The 25,422-nt window shown below is 39.8% G+C and overlaps 2 protein-coding genes across 6 annotated transcripts in view; both read right to left on the reverse strand.

Moving 5' to 3' along the window:
- The window catches only part of LOC125716681 (serine/threonine-protein kinase Nek7-like), a 40,258-nt gene extending 31,142 nt beyond the window's left edge, over positions 1-9,116 (reverse strand). Inside the window, exons 1-2 of one of the 3 annotated variants that reach the window (XM_048989269.1) lie at positions 8,695-9,116; positions 8,496-8,595 (exon numbers count right to left, since the gene is read on the reverse strand). The gene's annotated coding sequence lies outside the window, so the exon portion shown is untranslated. Of the gene's footprint in view, positions 1-8,097; positions 8,472-8,495 lie in introns of those variants that run through there. The other 2 variants (XM_048989267.1, XM_048989268.1) reach the window with 2 other exon arrangements.
- A 2,100-nt stretch (positions 9,117-11,216) lies between these two features.
- Positions 11,217-25,000, reverse strand: LOC125717095 (LIM/homeobox protein Lhx9). 3 transcript variants are annotated; one of them, XM_048990067.1, is made up of 6 exons: positions 24,879-25,000; positions 21,756-21,954; positions 20,563-20,765; positions 19,440-19,795; positions 16,722-16,924; positions 13,711-16,027 (listed from the first exon to the last, which is right to left on the reverse strand). In XM_048990067.1, exons 2-6 carry the CDS (start codon positions 21,870-21,872, stop codon positions 15,773-15,775), a joined length of 1,134 nt encoding a protein of 377 aa, XP_048846024.1. In that variant the 5' UTR covers positions 21,873-21,954; positions 24,879-25,000; the 3' UTR covers positions 13,711-15,772. The 3 variants fall into 3 exon arrangements, with proteins under 3 accessions (XP_048846025.1, XP_048846026.1, XP_048846024.1); XM_048990068.1 differs by lacking the exons at positions 13,711-16,027; positions 24,879-25,000 and adding an exon at positions 11,217-13,691 and having other exon boundaries at positions 21,756-22,249; XM_048990069.1 differs by lacking the exon at positions 24,879-25,000 and having other exon boundaries at positions 13,710-16,027; positions 21,756-21,893.
- Between the last annotated feature and the right edge of the window lie 422 nt (positions 25,001-25,422).

The following is a 25,422-nucleotide window of genomic DNA, read 5'->3' on the forward strand; positions in this document are numbered from 1 at the left end:
TAAAGAGGTCAACACACCCTGCATGTGTTTACACATCATCCTCGGCTTCTCACACATGGAGGCTGACATTTCTTCCTGACCCAAAGTCACGCAAAATTAGAGGAAAAAAATAAAATTAAATAAATGAGGGGAAAACTCCTAGGCCACCAATCGCCACCAGGCCTCCCCATGACCTTGTTAAGGGAGTCAATTAAGGACACGGATGAGCGCTGACGCAAGTGTGGCCCACAGAGGAGGAAGCTGCGGGAAAAGGCGATAAGTGGGCCACGCTGGACGGGGCGGGGCGGCGATGGACGCTGACAGGCACCACGTTCAGAGCCGCCGCATTCCCAGATTTAGATGCCTTTCGAAAGGTATGGTCGGCGCGCCGGTGCGTGTCTGTCTGGCCCGTGAAGTCACACACTATCTGTGGCCATTAAACCCCAAACTATTAATAGACATGGCTGGCAGCATCCCGCAACAAGATTGTCAACACGTGGAGCCACATTTGCCCGATTCCCCGTCACACACACACACACACACGCACACACACACACACACACACACACGCACACACACACGCACACACACACAACCTTACTCACTCACCCTCCCGGTCCCCCATATTTTTAAGCATAGACACCAATGGCATTCTTACTGGTTTCTGACCCCACAGAGGTGGCCCCCACCCCACTTTCACAAAAGGCAACCGACACAAAGGACGGATTCTGCCCCCCGATTCTTGCCTAAAGCAAGACTGGTTAGAATAACGACACGCTAACAAATGGATAGCCCACAACTATGTCGTTCCCAGGTCAGGTGCCCAGGGAGACCGGATGAAGGATCCCTTTTATCCCAGCATATGGGGTGAGCCATACTGGTCAGCTTCAACCAGAAGCATAAACCCCATACTGGTCCTGGTGCCACAAAATCCCAGTGAAGTAGGACAGTCAATAAGAAGCAATGGCATTGTTAAGCTTTTAATGCTGTGTTATCTATTACAGCCTCATCATCAGTGAATGGAAAAACTAATGATGGGAGAGTGAAACAGCAATACCTTTACAGTAGAGCACTGCCTATGTTAGAAACAGTGATTTCAATGTTTATAGGTTTACCTGTATAAATTAATGACCTGGAACATAATTTATGTATGTTTTACTCATATTTCACTCATATTTGGTGTCTCTTTAAAGCCAGAACTGTAATCCGGAGTCTGCAGCATCAGACTCTGAACTGAATAAAATATTTCAAACAGTATAGGATAGGAGCAACAGGCAGAACTGTAACCAATCAGCATGCCGGAAAATAATGAATGAGGAAATGGGTCATTGAGATGCACCCTCCTATGTTCAAAACAGAAGAATTATATGATCTGGGCTTACTATTCAACTCCTTACATCTTGCTTGCGTCTGAAGTTTGAAAGGCTGGTCCTCTTTTACGTATGGATGTCATAAAGATACCCCTTACTGAGTATTGCCACAATCGCGTTTCCTACCGACTTGCTATTAAAGTGTTAAGCAAACACTCAAGAGCAGGCAGCTGTCACTTCATTCTCCTTACTTCTTGTTTTTTTTTTTTTTGAGAGCAAGAAGCCGCCCTCCCCCACCCCCCCTCCCATTACAATCCAGCATGTCTTTCAAGGGGCAGACTTATTATGTGGACTCAGTAAGCCAAGCGGGCAGGAACTCGGAGCCCTCTCAAGCTCTTTGCACACAATGGACGTTGCACCTTTTGCCAAGGCTTTTGTTGATGGCCTGTTGACTGTACAGGTGGTTTACTGACAAAAAGTCCATTCATACAACCCGGTCATTGATCGTTAAGCAAAGCCATTATACGAGTCCATTATAAAGGTAGTGAAAGACTATTCATTCGGTTCATCTATTTTTAACAGCTATCATGACAGACAGTTCAACCGTGGAACATCTAAGGAGCAACTTCAAGTATTTAAAAATAAAACTTGGAAAAATTACACTTATAAATGCAGAATATGTCTTATATTGATATGTAGCTACGGTAAATTCTTGGATACTATTCTTTCCCGACGTTGGCCATAATTAAGTCATGCGTTTCGGTTGAATGGGAGCATCTCCGTGCCTACAGACAAGGCGTCTATGGTGAGCGGGCCGTGAACGCACCAAGGATCCTTCCTGCTGTCAGCCCGCCTCCGGGGCATAAAGAACGGCAGTGCCTCAGGTGAAGCGACGAAGGGGCTGGTGCATAAAGAAACTAAACCTGAAACAGCATCCCTGTCAAGACTCCAAAACCAGAATTACATTCATCACGGGAGCTGAGGTCACTCATGGAGTAAGAATTCCCTCTTAATTAATTCATTAATCTTCATATCGATCATGATATTATTTCTAGATCCACTCCTCCAACACAGGAAACACAAGTATGAAAAGCAGATAATGATAAAGATGAATGATATTGATAAAGACATGCGAAACCCACTAATAAAAGGTATGCTGAGCTAACATCAGTGTCACATAATTGTGTCTGTCCTGGTGAAAATCTCTGTGAAACTCGCTATTTACTACTTGGCTTGTTTCGCTGCATTTTCACAACAGCAGCCCGGGGAGGAATATGACGATTTGTGAAGAACAGCTCATTAAGTGATGCGTGGCGGCTGTTTTCCAGCCCAAGGAAAACAGAGAGAACTCTCGGCTGCCATTTTGGGTTCTTCGTCGTGTGAAATTCTTCCAGTTAATCTGTGGAGACCTTTAATTTTGTAACACGGCCTCTGTTCCATCCTGTCGGTTTACACATACTAACGTTTCTGGCGAAGCGTTCGCACACGGCACAAGACAGAAACAGAAATCGAGAACATGTTGATGGGGGAGCTCATCTTTCCATGGTGCCATTTGCAAGCCCACTGAACTCTGATACAGCTAAGAATAACTGTAAATGGATTATTCAGAGAGAATGGTCTCACCTCCATGCTTTGCCAAAACAGCTGGACCTGCACTGGGAATGGATTCGAATGTGTAATTGCACGAGTGCCTTGGCAGTGAGCCCTGTCCACATCTCCTCTAGCAAAGCACCACATCAGCTGACTTAACAAGCTATGCTTTTATGGCACGGACAGCCATAAAGGTTCTACTGAGAGTATATCTTTACATTAGACTGCTAGCTTACAGTCGGGGCTTGTGTGTGTGTGTGTGTGTGCATGCGTGTTTTTTTTGGGTCTTCCCCAGAAAGTGCAGGACTAATGCAGCTTTACCTCCCTGTCTCCTCCAGCTACACACCAATCCAGACCATATACCCTCACAGGTACTTTAACACTATGGCCCAAAGGTTACGCGCATGATGTGTAGAAAAGAACACAGATGAAATATAGAACTTATTACGCCAGTGGCTTTGAAATATACACTATAAATCAAGACAAAATACTGCCGATTTTCATTTGACCTACAATATTTTGCCTCTGTGTTCTAAGAAGGCCTCTCTGTCATATATCAAGTACAATTAAGATCAAACCTCATAGGCCAGTAAAAATCTCAGCTCTCAGTGTCAGACAATGCCTGACTGGCCCCTTGCCCAAAATATATGTCCCTTTTCTAGCTACTGCATCTACCCCTCTGCCCCCCGTCAAATTTCAACGGTAAAGCTGAATCACAGGTGCAGTAACACTTCAAACCTTCTCCAGTATATGAACCTGCCTGCCTACCTACCAATAACAAAGGCAGATGTTAGACTGTAGAGATTAGTATGTACAATTGACTCTCTACCTATAATTAGTGTGCAACTTAACAATGGAAATATTTAGAGGTTACCATCAGAGATACCTAGGGTGGTGGTGTTCACTGGAGCCACTGGGTAAGGATATCGAAGTAATACCTTCCACTCAGTAAGGGCAACTGCCCTCGTTAAAAGGTTTTTTTTATTCAACTTCCACTCATCTTATGTGAGCAATATCCTATCTTCATTCAGTTCCCTCTTTACCATCATTTTAATTCCGGAAACCTTCAGCGACTGAATTTTCAAGGAATGCAAGAATACAAAACTAGATTGTTGGTGTCAATTCATTGTGCATGTTCTAAAAATCAACAGACACAAGCTTGGGAGAAGAATTCATATATATGTCGGGACAGAACAGAAAGAAGAACGTTACTATACACAAAAAAACGAATGGGCTAAAATGTTTACATCCGTGGCAAACTCTGCCAGAGTGTAACATCATCCTGAGTTAAACAGCAGTTTACCGTCAGTCTTTCAGACCGACAATTATTCCCAGGAAGCAGAATCCAATAGCTGAGAGCCGAACTGCAGCGTCCTCAAGGTCACACAGCTGTCAGGAGAACAAATAGGATCTGAGGTCCACACAACGTCGCGCACACACCTTCGCGTGACGCCATTTCCACTTTGGTGTGCTTACCCCATGCCAAGCATCGCTTTAACCATCCTTTATAATGGATGAACACAAACACTCCGCATTAAAAACCCCATTCCTCTAAAAGGCAAGCAAAAAACGATCGTAAATACTGTGAGAACAACGGTCAAAGACGAAATAAAAATATGATTAATTAACCAAAACAATAAAATCTAGGGTTACTTTTAACAGTAGATTGTGAATAATTAATAAGATTTAAGTTGTGTTTTTTCCCCACATCATGAATATTAATAAGCCATCTTGTTTAGTTGCCTTATTCTACATATAAAACCGTAAATTCCCACTTTCCCCTCCAGAGGAAGCGCACAAAATAAAATAAAGGCAAGATGATGTGACTTCGAGCTCCTGTTCAAAGCAACGCCTGTCCTCTCATCTGTGGATTTTATAGATAGACAAACTCATAGCATCTGCCGTTCCCTGCTACCCGGCTTTCTCGTACACGGTTTACAAGCTCCGCAAATGTAATAAATACGGCTTTAACCGTTCACACCCTGTCGACAGTGCGTGGTACTCCGGGACAGCACGTGCTGGGAAATATTCCCGGTTAAGCTGTCCGTGGAAGCTGGCCTCCGGCCAGGAAGCATGCCACAGTAGTGCCGTATAGCCGCTTCCGTGACTGTAGCCTGCGAGAAAAGGGGAAAATAAGAAATAAAAAGCCCCGGAACAGTCCACACGGAGACCTCCATACACATCTAAATACCCCATCGGCTTCCCGGCATTGCTTCAGACATGAGCGAAAGACTTTCATTCGCTGCCCACAACCACAATGGCAGAGGTCCCCGGGTCCGACTTGGCAGGACTTCTGAAACAACATGGTTGCTTCCTGCAGCCTCCAAAAGGCTGCTTGTTTCCCAGTTATTGTGAACACAGAGGGCCTCATACTGGCAGACCCATGGCAAGGGATTTTTGTGCCTCACCGCAGGCTTGAAGCTGGCCACGGGCCAAATGGAATAAAACTCCTATTAATGGGGTTGCATGGGGCTCACCGATGCTCCTCTACCTGACATACGGGGAGAAAGCTCACAAAAATCTTTTATAATTTGCACTCCCACATTTTCCCTGGATCCTGGTGGAACCTCTAAACATTCACTGAGGTGTTAACAAATAAGTGGCAAGAGAGGTGGGTTCTATTTTTATCTCGTATTATGGCATATGCATGCTGTCGCCGCCCTCGCCAACTTGTTTAGAGTAGCAAATGCATCTATAATTTCATGACAGCGAGCACGTAGGGGCCTGTAGTGCACAGGTATACCTAGTCACGTAAGGGATCTGTGCTATAAAATAAAAAGGAGCACTCTCATCAAAAATAACTTATTAAACATATCATTCCAGCCAAATGCCTAGTCAAGGATCCCACCATTAAGTGCAGAAAATGTACATTTTTACAAGTAAATGCAAAAAAATGACTGTATTTTATATGCCTACTAGTAACTGACATGTATACAGTGTGCTAATGACATTACACCACATTCGTTTCTCCCCCAGGTAGTAATAACTCAGACAGTATAGCTGCATGAATGTTGATCAATGTACCGGCTCTCGGACTCAATGAAACAGTAAAAAACCAGAAGCATCCCATCCCACTGCATAAAAGATGAAGAAGGATGAAGAAGCCTACATTTTCCCTCTTCTCATCAAACAACTGCTTAATGCTTTGGCATCACCATATGGCAATACTGCTGCAGGAGCATGAATTTGCGTTTGAAAGCAAATGTGTGAAACTTGTCCCAGCAGTCTATTCAAAGCGTGCACTAGTTTCTTTACACAGACCTAGATACCTGAGAACCTTTAAAATCTGGCCAGTCATCAAACAAACCAGTAACGTGTGTGGATCTCATAGCACAAAAGTAGCCAGCTTTGCACATATTAAACCATATTGTATGAAATTGCACCAAATACTCTTTTTCAGTGGGTAATGCAATAGTTAAGGACATGGACTCTTTATCCTGAAGACTGCTTGTTCAAGTCCTAGGAAGATCCTATAGCAGTAACCTTGAACAAGATGCTTAAGTTGAATTGCTCCAGTAAAATGTCCCACTGTGCAGCTGGCTAAGAAGCGGCATTGGAGTAAAAAAGCGTCAGGTAAGAATTACATGTGAACGTAAATAAAATATTAATTACTAATGTGATTGAAGAAATGGTTATTAGATATGTTGTGCTCATACTTAGCCTTCAACCTGCAACAGTTAAACTACATTTTAGATGAAGAAGGTAAATATATGCAGTCTACAGCCAATAAAAAACCATTGTGCTTCCCTTGTTGCACCTAACAATAGTTCCTTAAGAATCCACTGAAATACAAGGCAAGCACTTAAGTTGATTAGCGTAGCAAAAAAAAAAAATAAGCAAATGCATAATTCATACTGAACATAATTAAGATGCTTACAATTAAATTCTCTAGTAACATTAAAGATGTATTTAGGACAACAGGTGGTTATTAAAAGAATTTTGCTAAATGGCTGCCAGTAAAGGCGTCTTTGGCCAGATATTTAACCTGTGCAGCTTCAACAAACAATATCCATCTGACAAATTTGTCAAAGAACATAAAAAAAACTCTAAGCGGAGAGTCACTTTAAATAAAAGGATCTGTTAAACCTGAAAAAGAAAGGAAAAAACGCAATCTAAATAATTCACTTTCATCAGCGAGCGTTTATCAGTGAATTTTTAACTATTCATCTGTAACTTTTCACTTCAGATTTACCCTGAACATCCCTCCGGATAAAGGCTACACCTCACACATTTATGGGTGGCGGTTTCCAGCTTCAACCTTGACAGGTGTCACCTGTCAGTCAAGCGATGGCTTAATGTAACATACAACCCTAAAGGGCTCTGGGATGTAAGGTTGTAAAAACAAAAGGCTTCATGTTTGAAAACCTGTTTGCACAAGTGACTTCAGACACTAAACCAAAAAAAGAAAGTCTCCTGCCAAAACGTGGCACCTCACGTTGACTTTTGCTGACAAGGCCACCTCTTATGTCAATTAAGAAGCTACTGGCAGGCTGTGAATAAAACACAGCACCGGCTTCCCTTGTGTGTTTCCCAGTGCTTCTGAAGACATGGTTTGCAAAAAAAAAGTATCATATCAGACATGGGTTTCAGGATTTCCTTTCTTTTTTCCTTCCTTTGTCCTTCTACTATATTAGAATTCTGTCTTTCTGTGGGAACTTAAGGAAAGTAATCTATTCGGACATATTCAACAAGTTTACCAGGCGAGAAGGTATCACTTCTGTGAATGTGGTATGATTTACTGCCATGATTGCCATTGGAAACAGCTGACCAAAATTATAATAAAATAAAAATCAAATATGACAGATGAGTCTCATCTACTCAATGTATTACGGAACCGTTTCGTTACTCAGCTACAATGTAGCTATACTGCAGCTAACTACATCTCAGACTCGTTTGCTTACATGTGACACGTTGGTAGTTGCTGTACAACCTATAACCAGTAGGCTCGCTGAAGAAAAGTATATTATAATTATGAAAAAAATCCCAAATATCGAGGTAAAGGGGTGTGGAAATCAAAATTAGCAGATTAATCAGCTGTCACCGGGGTTATCGTTTATCAGCGCCATCAAAGCTGAAATTTAAGCAAAGGCTGTTTATAGTCATTCTAAATAAACAATAACTTTACTTAATCGAATTAGTTAACAGGCGTGAAACTGGTAGTTAGCGAACTACAACAGACCGTTAGCAAGCTAGCTAAGCCCCCCCACTTCACACTTACCCAAGTCCGGCTACGAAGCAGCTGGCCGTGACCACTGGCGTCTGAACACAGTACTAGTTACCCATCTTAACTTAGCAGTCCACGGTCTAACCAAGTGTAAGGCTTTCTGGCGAAATAAGAAGCGCCAATCCGGCCTGATCAGCACGCCGGCGGGCAGCGCCGTGTACTTTAGGGAAGTTAGCTAGCCGGCTAGCTGCTTAGGAGGATACGGCGATGGGCGCGCGCGAGGGGAGCGCGCCGGGGGGGGGCGGTAAAAGTTATAAAACTGGGAAAAGGACAAACTTCTCAGAGGAGCGTGTTTGGCAGGAGTGACACCAGGTTACCGGAGGAAAGGGCGGCCGCCGTTAGTCAGACGGTGCCGCCTCGGGGCGCTGAGCCTCAGCCGTGGGGTTTCTCACCAGGAAGCGGCGCGGCGCGGCGCGGCGCTGGCTCTCCCGATGCCGCTATGACGGTCTTCGCTTTCGGCCGCGGTCTCCGCGCGTCGGTCGTTGCTGCCTGCTAGAGGCACGTTGGGGGGCAAAGAAGAGAGGGATCTAACGCGGCTGCCCCTCGGAAAAGCGGGCAGGGTGATTCAGATCTGCACGGGAGAGATTATACTCTTAGTCAGATGGTCTCCATTCCAGCTCGGTACCGGTCATGTAAACAGCCAGTGGTTCCCGGAGAGAAGGGGTGGGACCCTGTAGCGCAGGACCATAAAGCTTTCGACTTAAAATTAATACATGTAAATATTAAATGTCCCAAGTCTTAGTGTTATTTACATCTTACTTTCCAATAACAATGTGCCCTATGTACAATGTCCTGCAGTGTGTGTTTTTGTGTGTGTGTGTGTTTGCGTAGATTTTGTGGCTGGCAAGACTCGGTATATATGTGCACTACACGCGGTTATATTTGAGGAAGTGAACATGCTGAATGTTTACGTAAACTATATTTTTTAGCATTTAATAGTGATGTTGGATAACGAAGGTGCCATGACCGTGTTTTCCTTATAGTTTCTTCATCGTTTTGGTAATTTTGAGCTCTTACCAGAGAGACAGTCCAGTTTGGAGCTGAGGGTTTTAACCAGTTATTAGTAAACATGCAATGTTTTGACTTGGAAAGCGTATTTCATCCTAACTATGCTGTTACTTGACAAGGCTACAGTAGACGGCACGTGGCGTTGCAGTTTATAAAGTGTAGTGCACAGATGAAACCAGCTGTTCCTTAGGTAACATCTGCAAAATCTTAAAGATTATGATGACATCAGTTCGTAAATTAATGGCATATTAATTCACATTCCTTCTAACGTAACGTGTTGATGTTCTCGGAGTTAGGTTTTTTTTTTTAGGCAAATATGTGCTGTAAGGGTTTCATTTTAATTAAGGAACCCGTTCATTGGCAGTATATTATAAATATAAAAGGTCTGGTTCAAGAATAACAACAATTGTGTAGTGTGTCTCCCACTCATCATTTAAGAACTTCAACAGACCTGCTGTTAACCTTTTATTTGCAAATTAAAACGTGCTGCTGGTTTATCATTAGAAGTGACTAATAATAAAAAGTAAAAAGAAATACGAGAGGAGATATCATTTATGTCGTTAGATAGCAAAAAATGAATAATAAATGCTAAATAAATGTTATTCTGTCTTTTATATACACCCACCTTTACCTTTGAAGAGATTGGTGATGCTTGGTGACTGGTGGCTGCTTTTCGTCTTTCAGACCTTGGCGTGAATAATTATGAAGGCATATGAGAAGTCATAGGTTCGTGAAAAGCCACTCTTGACAAGTTTGTGTATTTTTAACCGCATCTGGAATACTGCCGTACCTAATTTTAATTTCTTTTTGAGCAAGTATTTGTAACTGAAGGTAAAATGTACTTCTAGTATTGTTATTATAAATTCCATATCCACTGTTGTGATGGATGAAAGGCTTATATGGTGATTCAGCCACCTTTAAAATATTGTAGAATTTCCAACATATTGCATTTATCGATAATATTTTGACGCGTTCCTCCTCATAAATCTTATCAGTTGTGTTCATTCCCTTTTGATTTTAAATCGAAGAAAACAAGACTGGTGACACTCATTGTGAAAGATGTTCGTTTTACGCTCCGTGTATTCAGGCTGCATGAATGTCCGTATCTGTGTAAACCAACTGTTTCCAGTCTTCTTGCCCCTGATTTAAATTTCATAGTAAAAGGCCTTTGATTGGAATTAAGAATATTGCTGCATCCTAGATGTGGCAGATACCCTCTGAGCACTTATTAGTCAAATTTGCGTTCCCCCAGAGTAAACCCCAGTTGCATGCATCATTATTTTCTGTAGATGTTGCATCATATAAACCCAGAGAGCGCTTACCCAGACCCCTTTCCTCATGTGATGCATGCCTAGCGACAAGTATATGGGGCTGATATATGTGCTTAGCAATGGGAAAGGGAGGCGGTGACTCGGAACTGGCAGAAGGCCCATTACACGAGCACCGTGAGTCTGACACCTTGTCAGAGTAATGCACTCATTGCACCTTGCCAAGTGCAAGTCAGGCTTGGAGGTCTCTGTGTTGCCACCCTCTTTTTTGGGCTCGAATCGCCAGAGTTGTCAGGCAACTGTTGCTTTGCTGACACCAATGTTTGCCATCAAAATAAGCGCAAAAAAAATAAAAAATAAAAATCGACATATTGGACTGACAAATTCCCCCCAGAAAACCAGCTTTAAGCCTTGTATATTTATTCTCACCCAGGTACTGTATACAGGACTGAAGATATTTCCTGTTTTCCATGTAATATTCCATCGAATTTGGGCACAAAACTCTTTTATGCATATGTTGTCTGCATTGATTACATACATTAAGCAGTTGTGTCTGAAGGTCAGTTATAGGCAAGGTCAGTGCACATTGACACATACAGTTATTTTAGTTGCATAGACATAATATCATAGCATGATGAATCATTTCCCTTGATCAGACGTTAAGCATGCTTTCAACATCCCGTTCCCTCTCGCTCCTTTTTCTCTCCACCTTCCCCTCTCGGAAGCTCTTTTTTGGTAGGTTCAGGCCAAAGAATGTGGGTCACGCTGCTTCCTGTTAATATGACTCACGCTCCCCCCCCCCCCCCCCCCAAGCTTTCCCCATGATTCCATTTCTGACTAAACCTCTCAGCCTTTTGACTTTGCTAAGTTGCTATTAGAAATTTCAAGCGAGACTCTGAAAACTACGTCGGGTTACAGCTTCACACGGATTCTGAGTAATAACAGGTCAGCTCGTTCAGTTATATAGTTAAAACTTTATTCCCCTTTCCACAAATTGTGTTTAATTAATCTGATTGCGAATTCCTTGTGTGCTTGAAAGCCAGCTGATGTGCTAATAGAGATATCCCTGTTGTTTTGATGTGGGGGTGTTTTAGTGAGTAGCTCTGTCACCTCACATCTCCTGGGCTGTGGGTTTGAATCTGCTCCCAGCTCAGCGCCTGTGCCTTTCTGAGTGTGTTCCACGGATACCTGTGGGTTTGAATCTGCTCCCAGCTCAGCGCCTGTGCCTTTCTGAGTGTGTTCCACGGATACTTGTGGGTTTCCTTTCTGTACCCCGATTTCCTCCCACGACTACATGCAATGGTTAGGGAGTGCGAGGGAGTCCTCCACCTATCTAATATGGCAGAAGTTTCTTTTACAGACAGATTTAGAATTCAGTGGCACATAATATTCCTAACTGTTTCACACCTAAACTCCTAGCCTTGTTACTCATAACGTTAAAGACTGAATGGCCAGTCAAACTTTTATATTCTATGTGAGTAGCCGGAATCAGCACCAGAGGCATTAACGGAAATTAAATCTGGCAAACTCTGGGCAGTACAGGCAGACCAGAAGCAGAATGATCCATATAACTTTCAGCCTCTTATCCAGTTCAGACACACTTGGAGTCTATCCCAGGGAAGACAGGGAACAGGGCTGAAAATACCCTAGATGGGATGCAAGTCCATTGTGGTGTACACAGGCACACTATAGGCAATTTAGATACACCTAGCTGCAAGCTTTTGGACTATGGAAGGACACCGGAGCACTCGGGGAAAGCCCACAACCAGGGGTAGGATTTGAACATCAAACCCTGGACCTGTGAGGCCGCAATGCTAACCACTTAGAGGCAATACCACCTCCAAATGCCTAGACGTCCACAACGGGCATCATTCTTTCCCATGTTAGCTAGGGGATTGTCCTGCATTTAAGCGGCATTGGGTTGCCCAATAAAATGTGCCGTTATTGTTGGATTCTATAAAGTCGGCGATTCTGGTATGTCTATGTCGAAGGTATGCAGCTCAAGGTTCGAGCCCTGCCGATTTTCCAGCCTTCCTTCATCTGTGAGTCAGGTGTAAAGCCTCTGGCCAATCAGAATCAGTAATGAGTAAACTAACTACTTGGGAGAACTGAAAACAAGGCCTGGATTTTGGAATCGAGGGCCAGAGGTGAATAGCCCTGGTCTATGTCTTAGGGGATCAGAGTGTTGGCGATATTCCTAAGTGTCACCAAAGACAGTAGGTAACTACTGATCACTCTGGTAAAGGCAGGCATTACTTAGGTTGTGTACAGACCTAGTGGCTTTTTAGAAGTAGGTTACGTCATTCATGCACATAGGTTAACAACATTTTAAGACTATTGTGCATCCTGTATTCAGTCAAGTAACAGCTTGGTGCAGTGAGTCCATACATAACGCCATTCCTCATTACATTTTCAACTGTACACATTCTTCAGCCAGGATAGCACGCTGTCCTTCCAATAAGGAAGCAGGTGACTATCAAAGCAAAACGACTTCATTAAAAAAATCAAATGCAATCAGCGAAACCTTCGGGCCCTAATGACACCCGCAATGTCATGCCACAACAGCATCAAGAAAGCAATTCCAGATAGCTGTTTATTACTGTCGACAACAAAAACGGATGCATCAAACAAAATATCTCCCGTACATATTAGGAAATGTCAACAAAGTGGAAAAGTGCATGCAAAATTTGATTCTTCCTTATCTTTTACTTCTCTTTCTTTTGGCACAGGCAGACGGCAAAGCCTGTCCGTCTCTGAGCTTAGCCCGCGTGTCATGGCAGCTCTGCTGTTCTGGGTTTCACGGTAAATCACATGATACTCAGAATCAAATTTGTAACAAAAAAAAAAAAGCATCACACTGATGCTGTAGTACATGTGCCTTTGTACAAGTGTTTTGCAACAGGGTATTATTACTGAACGTTATTTTATTGTCTGTTTCCTTTATTTCATGCAGTTGCCCCTTCTACTTGCTGCCAGGTTGCTCTGATATATATTTATGAATATGTACAAGCTTTTTTTTTTAATGGCGAAAACTTCATTCCAGTACAAATCTTGTCTGACAATGACAGCTTAAAAAAAAATACACTGGCTTCTCCTCAGGTGATGGGCTCAGACATTCAGGAAATATTTTTATGGTCGATTTTTACATTTTTTGTTAGATTGTTATTTTTTTGTAATTTTGTAAAAATTTTATCCTAATTGTCTTTGTCTTCAACGGTGAGGAATTCCGATCAAAGTTTTCCTTCTTTTAATACTTTAGGGAATTTTCAAACGTCGGGAGGAGTGGCTGAAATACCCCAAGATTTGTTCTCCCTGAAAGAAATCATAGAGTAACAATTTATTAAACTACAGAGCAACCTGGCTTTATGGGGTCTGCATTTTGTTTTACTTCAATTCTTCAGTAAATTAATATATGCTTCTCAGCAGTCACTTTGTTTCATGTAATATAAGTAGCTATATTCATGCATTAAACATCTACATTTTGGTACTGACCACAGAGGTATAATTGTGTATCTAAGGGGTATTACTTCAAAACGATGAACACCATGAAAAGTTAAAAGAATAAAAACTGTAAAAAGTTTTCATTTTATCAGTGAACATTTAATCATGACACTAAAAATAGACAATGTAAACAGTGCCATTCATTCTTATATAATACTCAACACATTCAAATTGTAAATATAGTAAAATAAAAGTCATTTAAAGCAAAGTATTTTTATTCACACAAATTTAATAAGATATATAACAACCGTTTGGTCCATAAATATCTAAGGGGAAATAATATCTATACACCATCTTTATCAGGAAACAAGGAAACATGGACAATCTTGTTAGAACAGTTACTGTACTATAAACACAAAAAAATCAATAGATCAGATTTCTTGGACTACTCAATTATATCTGAGAGAGTACACATGTGCCTATGATATTATCATCCCATCTGAACAGCAGGTACCATTGAAAGATCTTCAGAAATAAGATAACAGTACAAAATTAACGAGCCAATAAAAGGATGTAAATTAGTTAACAAACGACACATATCCTGAATCTCACAAACTCTTCCAAGTTATAGAATAAGGCACATAGCAGAACTGAGTTAGGCATCTACTTTATAAGAGTAGATCAATTGTACCATTTTGTTCTACAAAAGAACAAATTTTGACACACTTACAATGAAATGTACTTAACCTCAGTAAGGACCAGAAGGAAAAAGTTTTTGGTCTGTTCAGTGGTAAGTGTCCATAAAGAAATAAATGTAACGTTAAAAAAAAGATTGGGTATGGATAACGTTTTAATTAACTGCCTCATGTTCCACTTGTTTAAGGTTTTTACACTTCTAGTGTTATATGTTCTCAGCTTTTCTGTCTGTCTTGGTTGTTTCTATTGAATTTGAACACCCTGAACAATTCAGCAATGACACGTCAGACGGGCATCATATTGGTACTTCAGCTCCAATCTGCATTTGTTTGCCTCTTCTAAGCCCTGCTCCCAGCTCCGCCCACCATCAAGATGTCTTCCTGTACTTGCTTAAAGAACATCTGTCAAATGCCACATCTGGACAAATGCCACAGTAGTGGGATTTCCCAAAAGTAATCTGCTGTCATCTATTCCACTATTAGACCCACTGATTCTTCAAATAGTTTTTTTAATCGTATCATTTTAATTTGAACGAATACTGATATGCAGGTTGTTCAAACATTTACCACAGTATATATCTCGATTATCTCACAGATAAGCTGTAAGCTGAAAAAAAAATAGTTTTACTTTGCCAGCAGGATTTTCAATTATAGTTTTTAAAATCTAAATTCTAATTTATTTATGTTTGTGTGCATTAGTTTATACTTATTTATTTATAATCTGTGTGATGGCAGGTTATTTTAAGTTCATACACTACACATTAGGTAGAATGATCATTTGCTTACTACCCAGTTGGAGCTGTTGATTTGGATATAGTGCATATATAAAGAATTGGGCTGATTGGTGGGCATATTCCAAATATATATAAAATAAATTTCATTTATGAGTTGAAGAATAAGCTCTGACATTATTTAACAGTGTTGCCTTTATACTAAATGAAATAGGATGTTTTGGATGTATTACCATGATTTTCAACATAACGTTGAAATGTTTACGATTTATTTCTCAAAAGCCATGATTTTATTCCACACAGTTATCATCGATATTAATCCACCCGATACTTAAACACCAATTACTGAATATCTAGCTACAAAATAAACCCCCAAGCAATTCCTACACACAAAAATTTTGTTTTTTTGTTTTTTTTTGTTGGTTTATTTGATTCTTTGCTCTTCCAAGATTTGTCTCTCTCCGGTCATTAAAAATATCTTGCAACGTCTTGTTAAGGAAAAGAACAAAAAAAGGAAAAAAAAATGTTAGAAAAGGTTTGTTAAGGTAGTTTGGGAAGGACTCCCAGATTCGTGGCTGTCCAGATTAGAGGTCACTGATGTCACTACAGTGATAGAGGGATTTGTCAGGTCTGTTAGTGTGGTCGCAGTGCTGGGTGGGGTGAGCGTGCCGCTGTCGGATGAGGGCGGAGGTAGGGACGTGCCTTCGGCCTTATCAACACCCCCATTCTCCTGTCGCAATACGTTCCTTCTGAATTTGGCTCTGGCATTTTGGAACCAAACCTGCAAACCAATCCCAACGTCTTTACTTCCAAAACTCCGATTATGTCTGTTTATTATTATTTATTTATGTTTTTTAAAATGCATGTTATTCTGTATTTAATTAACACCAAAGATTTGCTGAGCAATGAACAATTACTTTTTTTTTTTTTTTTTGAAAAATGAGGGGACGACAATAACGTTTAGGGTGCATTTAAGCTGAGGTGCTGGTTTTGGTTTAGTTTAACATCAGGAATTAAGGACCAACCCATAATGTTGGACAAAATGGAGGCAGGATGTTGCATCCACCAGTATGTCAATATATTATAGATTTTAAATAATATGACAACTTTTGCGCACATATAAATTACTGTGTATTTCCCCTCTGACATTCTTAAATATTCCACAGGAATTAATGATCTTTAAGACAAACAATTTATATGTATTTACTTTCTATAATCCATGAAGATACTCTATGACCAAAAAAGTGCATGAAACATACCAATCCTATCCACTTGAAACTTCATCTACTCTGCCTCAGAACTAACACTAAAGCATGAAAAATGGCTCCAAATGCAAAATAATAAAAAAAAGAAAACCACACACAAAAAAAGGATGGAGAAAGTGAAACACAATCATTACCTAAGCAGAAAGTTCTAGAACACACAGATTGAGTTCCTAATCTGTTAGGGTGAAGAGAAAGGTAAGGGATGCTTACCTGCAGGACTCTTTTCGTGAGCCCGGTTTTTTGGGCAAGCTGTTTCAGGTCTTTTGCGTCCGGGTTGTGGTTGATGGCGAAGTAGGACTTCATGGTGCGGAGCTGGTTGTGTTTGAATGACGTACGCATGCGCTTGGTCTTCTGGGACGGCGGGTAAGACTGCTGGTCGCGGCCCAGGTGGTCGCCGTCGTTCTCGTTACAGCCTGTGTGCATAGGGAGGCTTGCTCTCGGTCATCTGACCAAACTAAGTAACAGATTCATACTCGTGTTCAATGATGTATCCAAGCAATAAGTACAAGTTACAATGTGTCATTTCTTTTAAAACCTTGCTAATCAGAAAATGATGAACAACCCTGAAAGAGGATATAGGATGACTGACATATACTAATTAAGACTTTTTGTTTACCTAACATGCATATTTTGAGAGGCACAAAATTGTTAATTCTAAATCACTGTAAATATCAATTCTGTTGCATGCACTTTTTAATTTGCATCTTTTGGGTCTGACGTTTCTGTCCTGGATGTGGATAGTATCGGTTGGAAGATAGATAGACAGATAGCTAGATAAGACAGATAGAAAGATTCTGTTCTATTCTATTCAGTTTCTATATTATGCAGATTAAACACCTTACACATAAAAGGACATAAGGCAGACCATCTGCACTTGGACATTTGTATATGATACCAGTTATTGAGGAATTTGGTGGGAAGTTCCACAAAACCATCCAAGTCAAAAATGTAAAGCATGAGACACGTGCACTGCCTGAATGTGCCCCAGTGTCTGCGGTTTGCCCACCTCTCAAAGTGACATGTTGGGGCGACTGTACTCAAATATTCCCACTCGATTATCACAATTCTGACGTTGTTCACGTGACAAAATGCACGTATATCGATGGGTTGACTATACTTAGTTTACATGACTAAGCGGCAGAGGGAACTGTGAGCAACAGCCTTGGAAAACATCTCAGCGGGTCTCTAAAATCAGCCGCAAAAAACAGCACAACTGACTAGGAAGGAAATAGTAACACCGCGCTTTCAAACAAGTTTTCATATTGATCATAAATTATTTATCAGTTGTGGTATTAATTTCATATTCATATCTATTACACAACAGTTACAATATGCTGCGACTTTAAGTATATTAATATCATACCGTTAGTAACGCGAATAGTTGAAATGTGGTGTAAATGCTCACCATATGCAAATGCTATCAATACACTTTTTAAATGACTAATGCTTCTATTGGGATGCCTCTTAGAAGGGGCTGTTCGTCAGTAACTAAGGGAAAACCAGATATTTCTATTTTTAGTAATGGCCTTGAATGCAGGATCACTAGACCTGTAAAGCCTGAAGACGAAAATCAGTAGAAAGCGAGGCGGCGGACGCTGCGTAAACAGCGGCCAGAGCCGCGGCTGTAAGGCAGGAAGCCGCATTCTCAGCGATGGGCGCACCACCGCAACTCCTCCGTCCAATTTACAATTCTTTCCATTTTATTACTTTTTAACATTTCAAACACGTCCACCAGGGGTCTCTACAACATCGACAAACGCCTCCTTACTTCGCTCATCAAATAAATAATTTAATGCAGGCCTGTTTCGTTTGTTGAAATCTAAACAAAAGCTAATTGCATCTTATTTGGGGGCATCTTAATATATAAGAATTTTACTATACGTAAATGAAACGTATCAATATAATCGAAACTAAGATATATTAATTCTATCGGCAGGCCAAAATTAGCATTTATTAATCACTTTCTCGTTGTACAGTTTGTACACCCTTATTAGTATGTTATAATATCGCAATTGTAATGCATAAATATGTTGTTAATGTGTGTATGAAAGGCAGGTATAAACGGGAGTGACGTATACTGGTAATTAATGATTATTAAACGTGTGATTTAAGACATGATTCAATTTTAAATACTCCCGTGCGATTTTGCCGCGCTCGGTTCCCTTCGCCTATTCATGTGCACAGCGCTGACCTTCTGACGGTGATTAAATGCTGGTAGGCGGCCAGGGATTCGCGACGTCACTTCCAATTAACATAGAACAATTAACACGCAGATTACCCTTACTCGACTCCAGTCAAGAAAGACAGCGTGAAGTTTAGCGGCCGAAGGCACAGCTAACGCAGATTTTTCGTTTGCTTAATTTTTGTTCATTTATAACGCACATTTGTAATAGGCCTGGTTTCTTATTACAAATGAAAAGGACTACAGATTAAATAATTAACACGGAAAATAGGATCATGCCTAAATTGTAGTAATTACATATTTTTTTCATCTTGAGAAACGCAGATCCTTGTATTAATGTATAAAGTAGATAGTGCATGTAAACATGTATCAAGTTATAAATTACGCTTCATAAATTAATGTTTATATATTAGCTACTGTCAGTATAATTTTCGACAGACTAAATTCAGATACAACTTTTAAAATTCAAGAAGATATTCCTTAAAAAAAGTTTTTGTCTTTATTTTACGAAAATATGCTAGCCTAGTTGTTGACATTTTCTTGAAACGTAATAGGCCTACTGGTTTACAACGAAATAAAGTACCCAGAATTAAATTACATGAAATATACCAAAGTCGGCCTATATATATTTACCGTGGTCAGCATCAAATGCAAGGCCTAAGTTTCCAATTCACTAGATCCATTACAAGTGTAATATATAATATAGCCTACGTTATATTGAGAATTGCATTTATAGCACTGCTCACCTGCATTGTAAGTCGCAATGTCTACACCCATAGCCGGACTCTTCCGTTTCCGCGGCCTTCCTTTCTGGACGGTGCTCGTACCGTTAAAGTACGGCAACGCCAATCCGCCTCCTTTAACTGCTAGCTCGGTGTAGTTTAACTGAGGGTGGTACTCTCCCTGCAGAATGGTTTCGAAGTGGACCCTGCAGTACACCAGGTTGTCTTTCATGCCGAAGTGATCGCCCGTGGTCAGGGTCTTGCTGCAGGTGGTGCAAGTGAAGCAGCTCAAGTGGTACACCGAGTCCCTGGCACGCATCACCATCTCCGAGGCCGAGATGCCGAGGTGGCAGCGGGCACAGCGTTGCACGGAGAACCTTCTAAAATAGCGAAAGTCATTTCGTTAATCATTCAGATTTAGACGAACGTCAATTTTTTTATATTTACTTAAAATAACCGTGAAAAACTAGACACTGTTTCTGAAGACTGCCGTCATTTAAAAATACTGAGAATGATTTGTTGATGGGAATATAGGCCTAAAATGTTACACCCAGTTCATTGTAATAGGAATTGCATTACGGGGAAATTTAAACAGAAAAGAAAACTAAATAAAGTAAATGCAATACAAATTCAAACACAAATCATATTATAATATGCATTCGACAATGGAATGTCCCTAAATACGTTTATAATAATATGAATACATAGGTGACCCAAGGAGGTTCAAAGGAAACTATACTTCTAGGTGGAAACCAAATTGTCAGTGTAAAATATGTCAGTTTTTCTTTACACGATTATTTTTTTTAAGTCTTACCAATTTCATTACCAGGCGATTAAATTAACATTAGCTTTTTATTTCTGTGTGAAGCAGGTTGAGTGCGTAAAAAAAAATCTATTTACGCCTCATTATCTGTATCCTGCAGATATAAAAGATTAAGACAGTTTAACCTCATTTCTTAATGGCGATTTTGACACAATAAACTGTTATTAAGTTACATATAGTAATTCAAGAAGTAGCCAACACTAAGTACTTTGGACTGAAACGGTCCAAAAGTATTTTCTGTGTTATGACATTTGCATGCACAGTTAGTATAAGATTAGTGCCGATAACCGATTCGACTGCACTATACATACCACCATCTCTCACCTGTAATAATCTTCTTTGCAGTAAATGCTACCATCCTTTGCGAAACACGTGAGCTCCGATTCCAGGGCAAGCTTGCATTCGCAGCACTTCAGGCACCGCAAATGCCACTGTTTATCGACGGCCAGCAAATAATACCTATCGGAGATTTTACCGCCACATCCCGCGCACAACGCGGGCTTCTCCGGCCTCATTGTGGGCAGGGTCTGTAAAACAGGAGTGACAGGAAAATTACACGTGTGATCAACATTCAAATCATATTTTATTCACTCTGCAGGCAAATACGTTAAAGCTTGTAATTTTAATTTGCACGTTTAGGAGTCTTCAGTGTTCGACACGAGCCTAAGAAGGCTACTGTAAATTAAGCTTATATTTGACGTTCTTCGTTTTTTATTATTATTAGTTAAGATATCAGGAAATACGAGGATACATTAGTATTATGTCATATTATTGTACATTTTTCGATTATTTAAATACAAAAAATTATAATATTGAGTTATACGGTTATTTTTTGTCTAAATTAGCAACGGATATATGCATAATTCAATTAAATCCACCACCGAGAAATTAAATTAAGAATGTTTATAAGTTAAACTGCTATTAATAACCTATTATGTTACTTTAGGAATAAAAACATTGTTTGTTAATCAAAGCACAGATGGTTTTAGGAAACACTTAGTTGTGGTTATCACTTATTTAACTTGTCTATTACATACGACAAACGCAGTTTTCAGGAAAAAAAATGCCTCAGTGCATTATGTTGGGATTTTTAAAAAGTCTTGGTAACAGTCATCAAAAGTTTTAATTTTGTCAAGTATTCACTATTTTTATTAGTTGAAGCAGATCTTGTTTAACTCGTAAACCTATTTAAATTTTATTTACTATGGTGGGAAATAATACGAACAAACAGTAGGCAGTTAGTTATATTTTACTGAATAGTTATATTGAATACATTTTATTGATTCTTTCATATTTACAGATTACCTGACTTGTGTGTTAGTGTGTGACGGCGTAGGCCATTTTATCGTCCGTGTACCGCTGTTTGGGGAAATAAGGAAGCAAAAACGATGTACCACAGGTTTGATTTACATGAACAAACGAAACTCGTAGACTAGACATCGCATATATAGTTGCAAAAAGCGGCAACATGCTGTTTTACCGAATGTATTGTTTTTTAGTAAGGTAATTATCCTCACCGTTTCCCTTCCGTTGATATGGACGCCTTTGACCAGACGAGACTCTGTTTTGGATCGCCTTTCCATCTCCTCCATGATCCCTTGAATATGATCCCCGGAGATCCCGTGGAAAAGCATAGCTGGTGGAGGTTCCGTGCAAGCGTTTTAATTTGTCTTGCTCCACCCGGAGTCTAGATCATCCAAGCAGTGTCTGGATAGTCTGGAGCAAAAAAAAAAAAAAAAAAAAAAAAAATTCGCCGAAATTCAAAGCGTCACTTCTATACCACTGCGCCAATCTCGGGGAAGGAATACAGGATATAGGAGCGAGCAAAAAGTACAGGAATGGCTCTCCAACCGCGTTAATACCGTCCAAAAAGTGTAGTCCCGATGATAACAGAACTAAAGTTAGAGCCGGGGGGCTCGTTATAAAACAAAAATTAATATTACGCGTTTAGACGGTCCAAGACTTCCTGAAAGATTCCATGTGCTTGAAGCTCAGGTTGGGACTGCCTGAATTTGTGTGCCTTGTCTTATTTGTTAGGAGTCCCGAAGCCTGCCCAGTTTGGATAATTCGGTAGGAGGAGTTCTCCCTCTTTCAATTGCCACTGATTTCTAGTCACCAACAAAGACCTGTCATTCTTTACCCCCCCCCCCCCGCCCCAACACGATGGAAAATACAACCATTCCATATTACCTTACTGCCATAACTTAAAACGTTAAGCTATAGTGGGGAATTTAAGGGAAGACACCATTACTGAAAGGAAATGTTTGTTTTTAATTTAATAAATCGATATCGGCACTCTAATCATCAACACCTATCCTTACTAATATGAACACGTAGAGTTTTACAATAACCCAGTATTAAGAATGTCACTGTAGATGCCAATAAATACAAAACCGTTGACACTAAATATCGGATGCGTAATCTGGGCTGCAAAAAATAAGGACAAATAGTAACAGAATACTAAAATACTCAATAACACCGTATATTAATCATTTAAACTTATGCAATAATTATTTGAAGGCCTGGTCGTGATAGCTGATTTATATATTTAACAAAACATGGCGCTGGGATATATTCGTTAAGGTCACAATATTTGTTTAATTTAATCTGAATTCATTACTGAAGTGCTACGTGATTATTCACAGTCATTAAAACAATCGACGTTAATAGCAGTTACAAGTGGTATGTATTCGCGCTAATACTTCGCCTTTTTCTCGTTTTGTAGTAAAACAAATAATTTCAAGAACATTATTCATTTGTTTATGTTAAACGTTAAATAAATGTTAATGCTAGTCATAAATTTAGGCATTCGTTGTTAGTGTATTTAGAACACAGAACAATTAAACTACACGTGTAGTCTAAATTAATAATCATAAAATCGCTCGTTTTTCAGCAATAATGTGATTTTTACAACATAGGTGGTATTACCGATTATTTATTATAATACGGAATGTTTAAAGAAAAACTGAAATGTCTTCAAAATCGTGTTTGTAGCCGGTTGGTTGAATTGAAACTGAATGTTATAGTGACAGTTTTTATTATTTGGTGAATATATTCTTCAGGATAAGAAGAACATAAGCAGTGATTGCGTGGTGAAAATAAATGCAACCATAATTTCTTTGGCGATAGTAAAAATCTTTGTTCTTTTATTTTAATCGTCACGAAAATTAGCGATTATTCGGGTCACTCTGGACCTCGTTGTGTTATACATTTTTCCAGCAGGGAATTCGACTGAGTTTTAGCTTGTATTAGTGTTTAATTGGACTTATTCAATTAAACTTATAATTACAGATTTGCATTTACCTTCATTTAAAAACACACGCACGCACACACATTGTAGGACAAAGATTTCACCCAACCTATTTGTTAATTTGGTGATTCATCTAAATAAACAAATACAAAAATATCTGATGGAGAATTTTTAACAAGGAATCTTTAATTGGCGTAATTATGGCCCCAAGTTTAATAATCTCCATGGAGTTCTCCTGCCGCCAAGTCTTAGACTGACCTATTAGTCCACAATGACTGTATAGTATGTGTCGAATTAAATCAATCTTATAGTACATTTCGTATTGTCTGTTTCTCTGTTAGCTTCTTTAGCCGTCTGCTAAGTGATGAAGACGACACCGGCAATTCATTTTAATGGGCACGCCCTCCAACACTCTCTCTCTCTCTGTCTCTCTGTCTCTCTGTCTCTCTCTCTCTCTCTCTCTCTCTCTCACACACACACACACACACACACACACACACTTTTTGTTACATTTTTTGTTGAACTGAAGTTTTTTTTGTCAAGGAGTATATTACTGTGATATATTGGTTACATTTAAAGACATTTTGATAATATAAAAAGTTGGATGTCAAAAGCAAAGCCTGCAGTTACAGGCATTCGGCCAATTAAAGCAATTATTTGCATTAACGTCAAAGTCATTGCTATACATTTGTTTCTGAAGGGCCGTGGTAAAGCTGCGTACACAGAGCGCAGAGGGACAGTGGCATTTGAAAACGCTGTTTCCCAAATCGCTGTTACCTTTTTGCGTTTTTGCCAAGAAGGGAGCGCAAAGTGGCACGCGACTAAAATGGTTTTAGACAATCTCTTAAAATAAATATATAACTTTATATAGAAATTAAACGCGTGTATTTGTGGAATCCTTGCTCTGTCTTCAGTTTGGCTTTTACAATATAATGCGCAAATCTGATGTAACACTCCGTAACTATAGGAAATGCTGCGGAGAGGGAAAAATGAAATAAAAGCGTAACGTATAATACTACATCCTGCAGATGCTGGCGCAATGCTGTAAAAAAATGCACTGTATGTTGCGGTTCTTAAATAATAATAATTGTTATGCTCTATAATAGTTTAATGAAAAAAAAAACAATGCAATGAACTGCCAAAACGGTGAATACCGCGAATGTACATTTTCTACACGTGCTTCAATATTGTATTATCTGACAGACATGTAAAAATCTCACATGCCAGACGGACCGACCTCTCTCTTTCAAATCTAAAATCCGGTTTCATTTTTTTACTCGTTGCTATTGCAGTTATATCTATAGCATTATAAGATTAATAAACAAATATAGACCACATACATGCTTCTGAGAATATATCCAGCACTTGGACCGAAAGGCTTTGCACTTACCTTGAGTTTCCTGATATGATTTCTGCTGATGTGCGAATGCAGTGGGTATATGACGGAGACCGGATGGCAGAGATTCATGTCAGTAGATGGGGGTTGTTCCATATTTCTTGTCGACCCAGAGTTAATTAAAATAAACCAGATGCTAGGTGGACAAACACCTTCTTTTGTTATTCCAGGAATCCCAGCACTGATGAGCCGGCATCGAATCGGGCAACCAAGAGATTTTCCTAACTACTGTGTATATTAATTCACTCAGAAATCAGATTAAATTATGTTTATTTTACCATCTAAACAACGAAGGCGATTTTAACCTAAATTAATTCAGGTCATGTCTGTTTATTGGGAAACGGTAGACTACAAGCCAGTTTTACAGTGTTCCAAAAATTCGAAAAGTATTGCATTGAAACACGCGCTCGCCTTTCAAAATGTTAATTTTTAGTAAAAAAAAAAAAGATACGCATTCTAATTATTAATTGCACATTTAATGAAAATCTGTAGTGTTTCCTATACAGTGTGCACGGTCATTGAGAAACATGAACACATC

The sequence above is a fragment of the Brienomyrus brachyistius genome, chromosome 21 (assembly GCF_023856365.1).
Source record: "Brienomyrus brachyistius isolate T26 chromosome 21, BBRACH_0.4, whole genome shotgun sequence".
Taxonomy (NCBI): Eukaryota; Metazoa; Chordata; class Actinopteri; order Osteoglossiformes; family Mormyridae; genus Brienomyrus; species Brienomyrus brachyistius.

Excerpts from the sequence above, each read along its gene's own strand:
- LOC125717095 (XM_048990069.1), bottom strand. The coding sequence starts at position 21,872 with ATGCTTTTCCACGGGATCTCCGGGGATCATATTCAAGGGATCATGGAG. Across the intron at positions 16,925-19,439 it reads CATTGCGACTTACAATGCAG|GCTGTAACGAGAACGACGGC; the intron begins GTGAGCAGTGCT and ends CTATGCACACAG. Across the intron at positions 16,028-16,721 it reads TCACGAAAAGAGTCCTGCAG|GTTTGGTTCCAAAATGCCAG; the intron begins GTAAGCATCCCT and ends ATTGGTTTGCAG.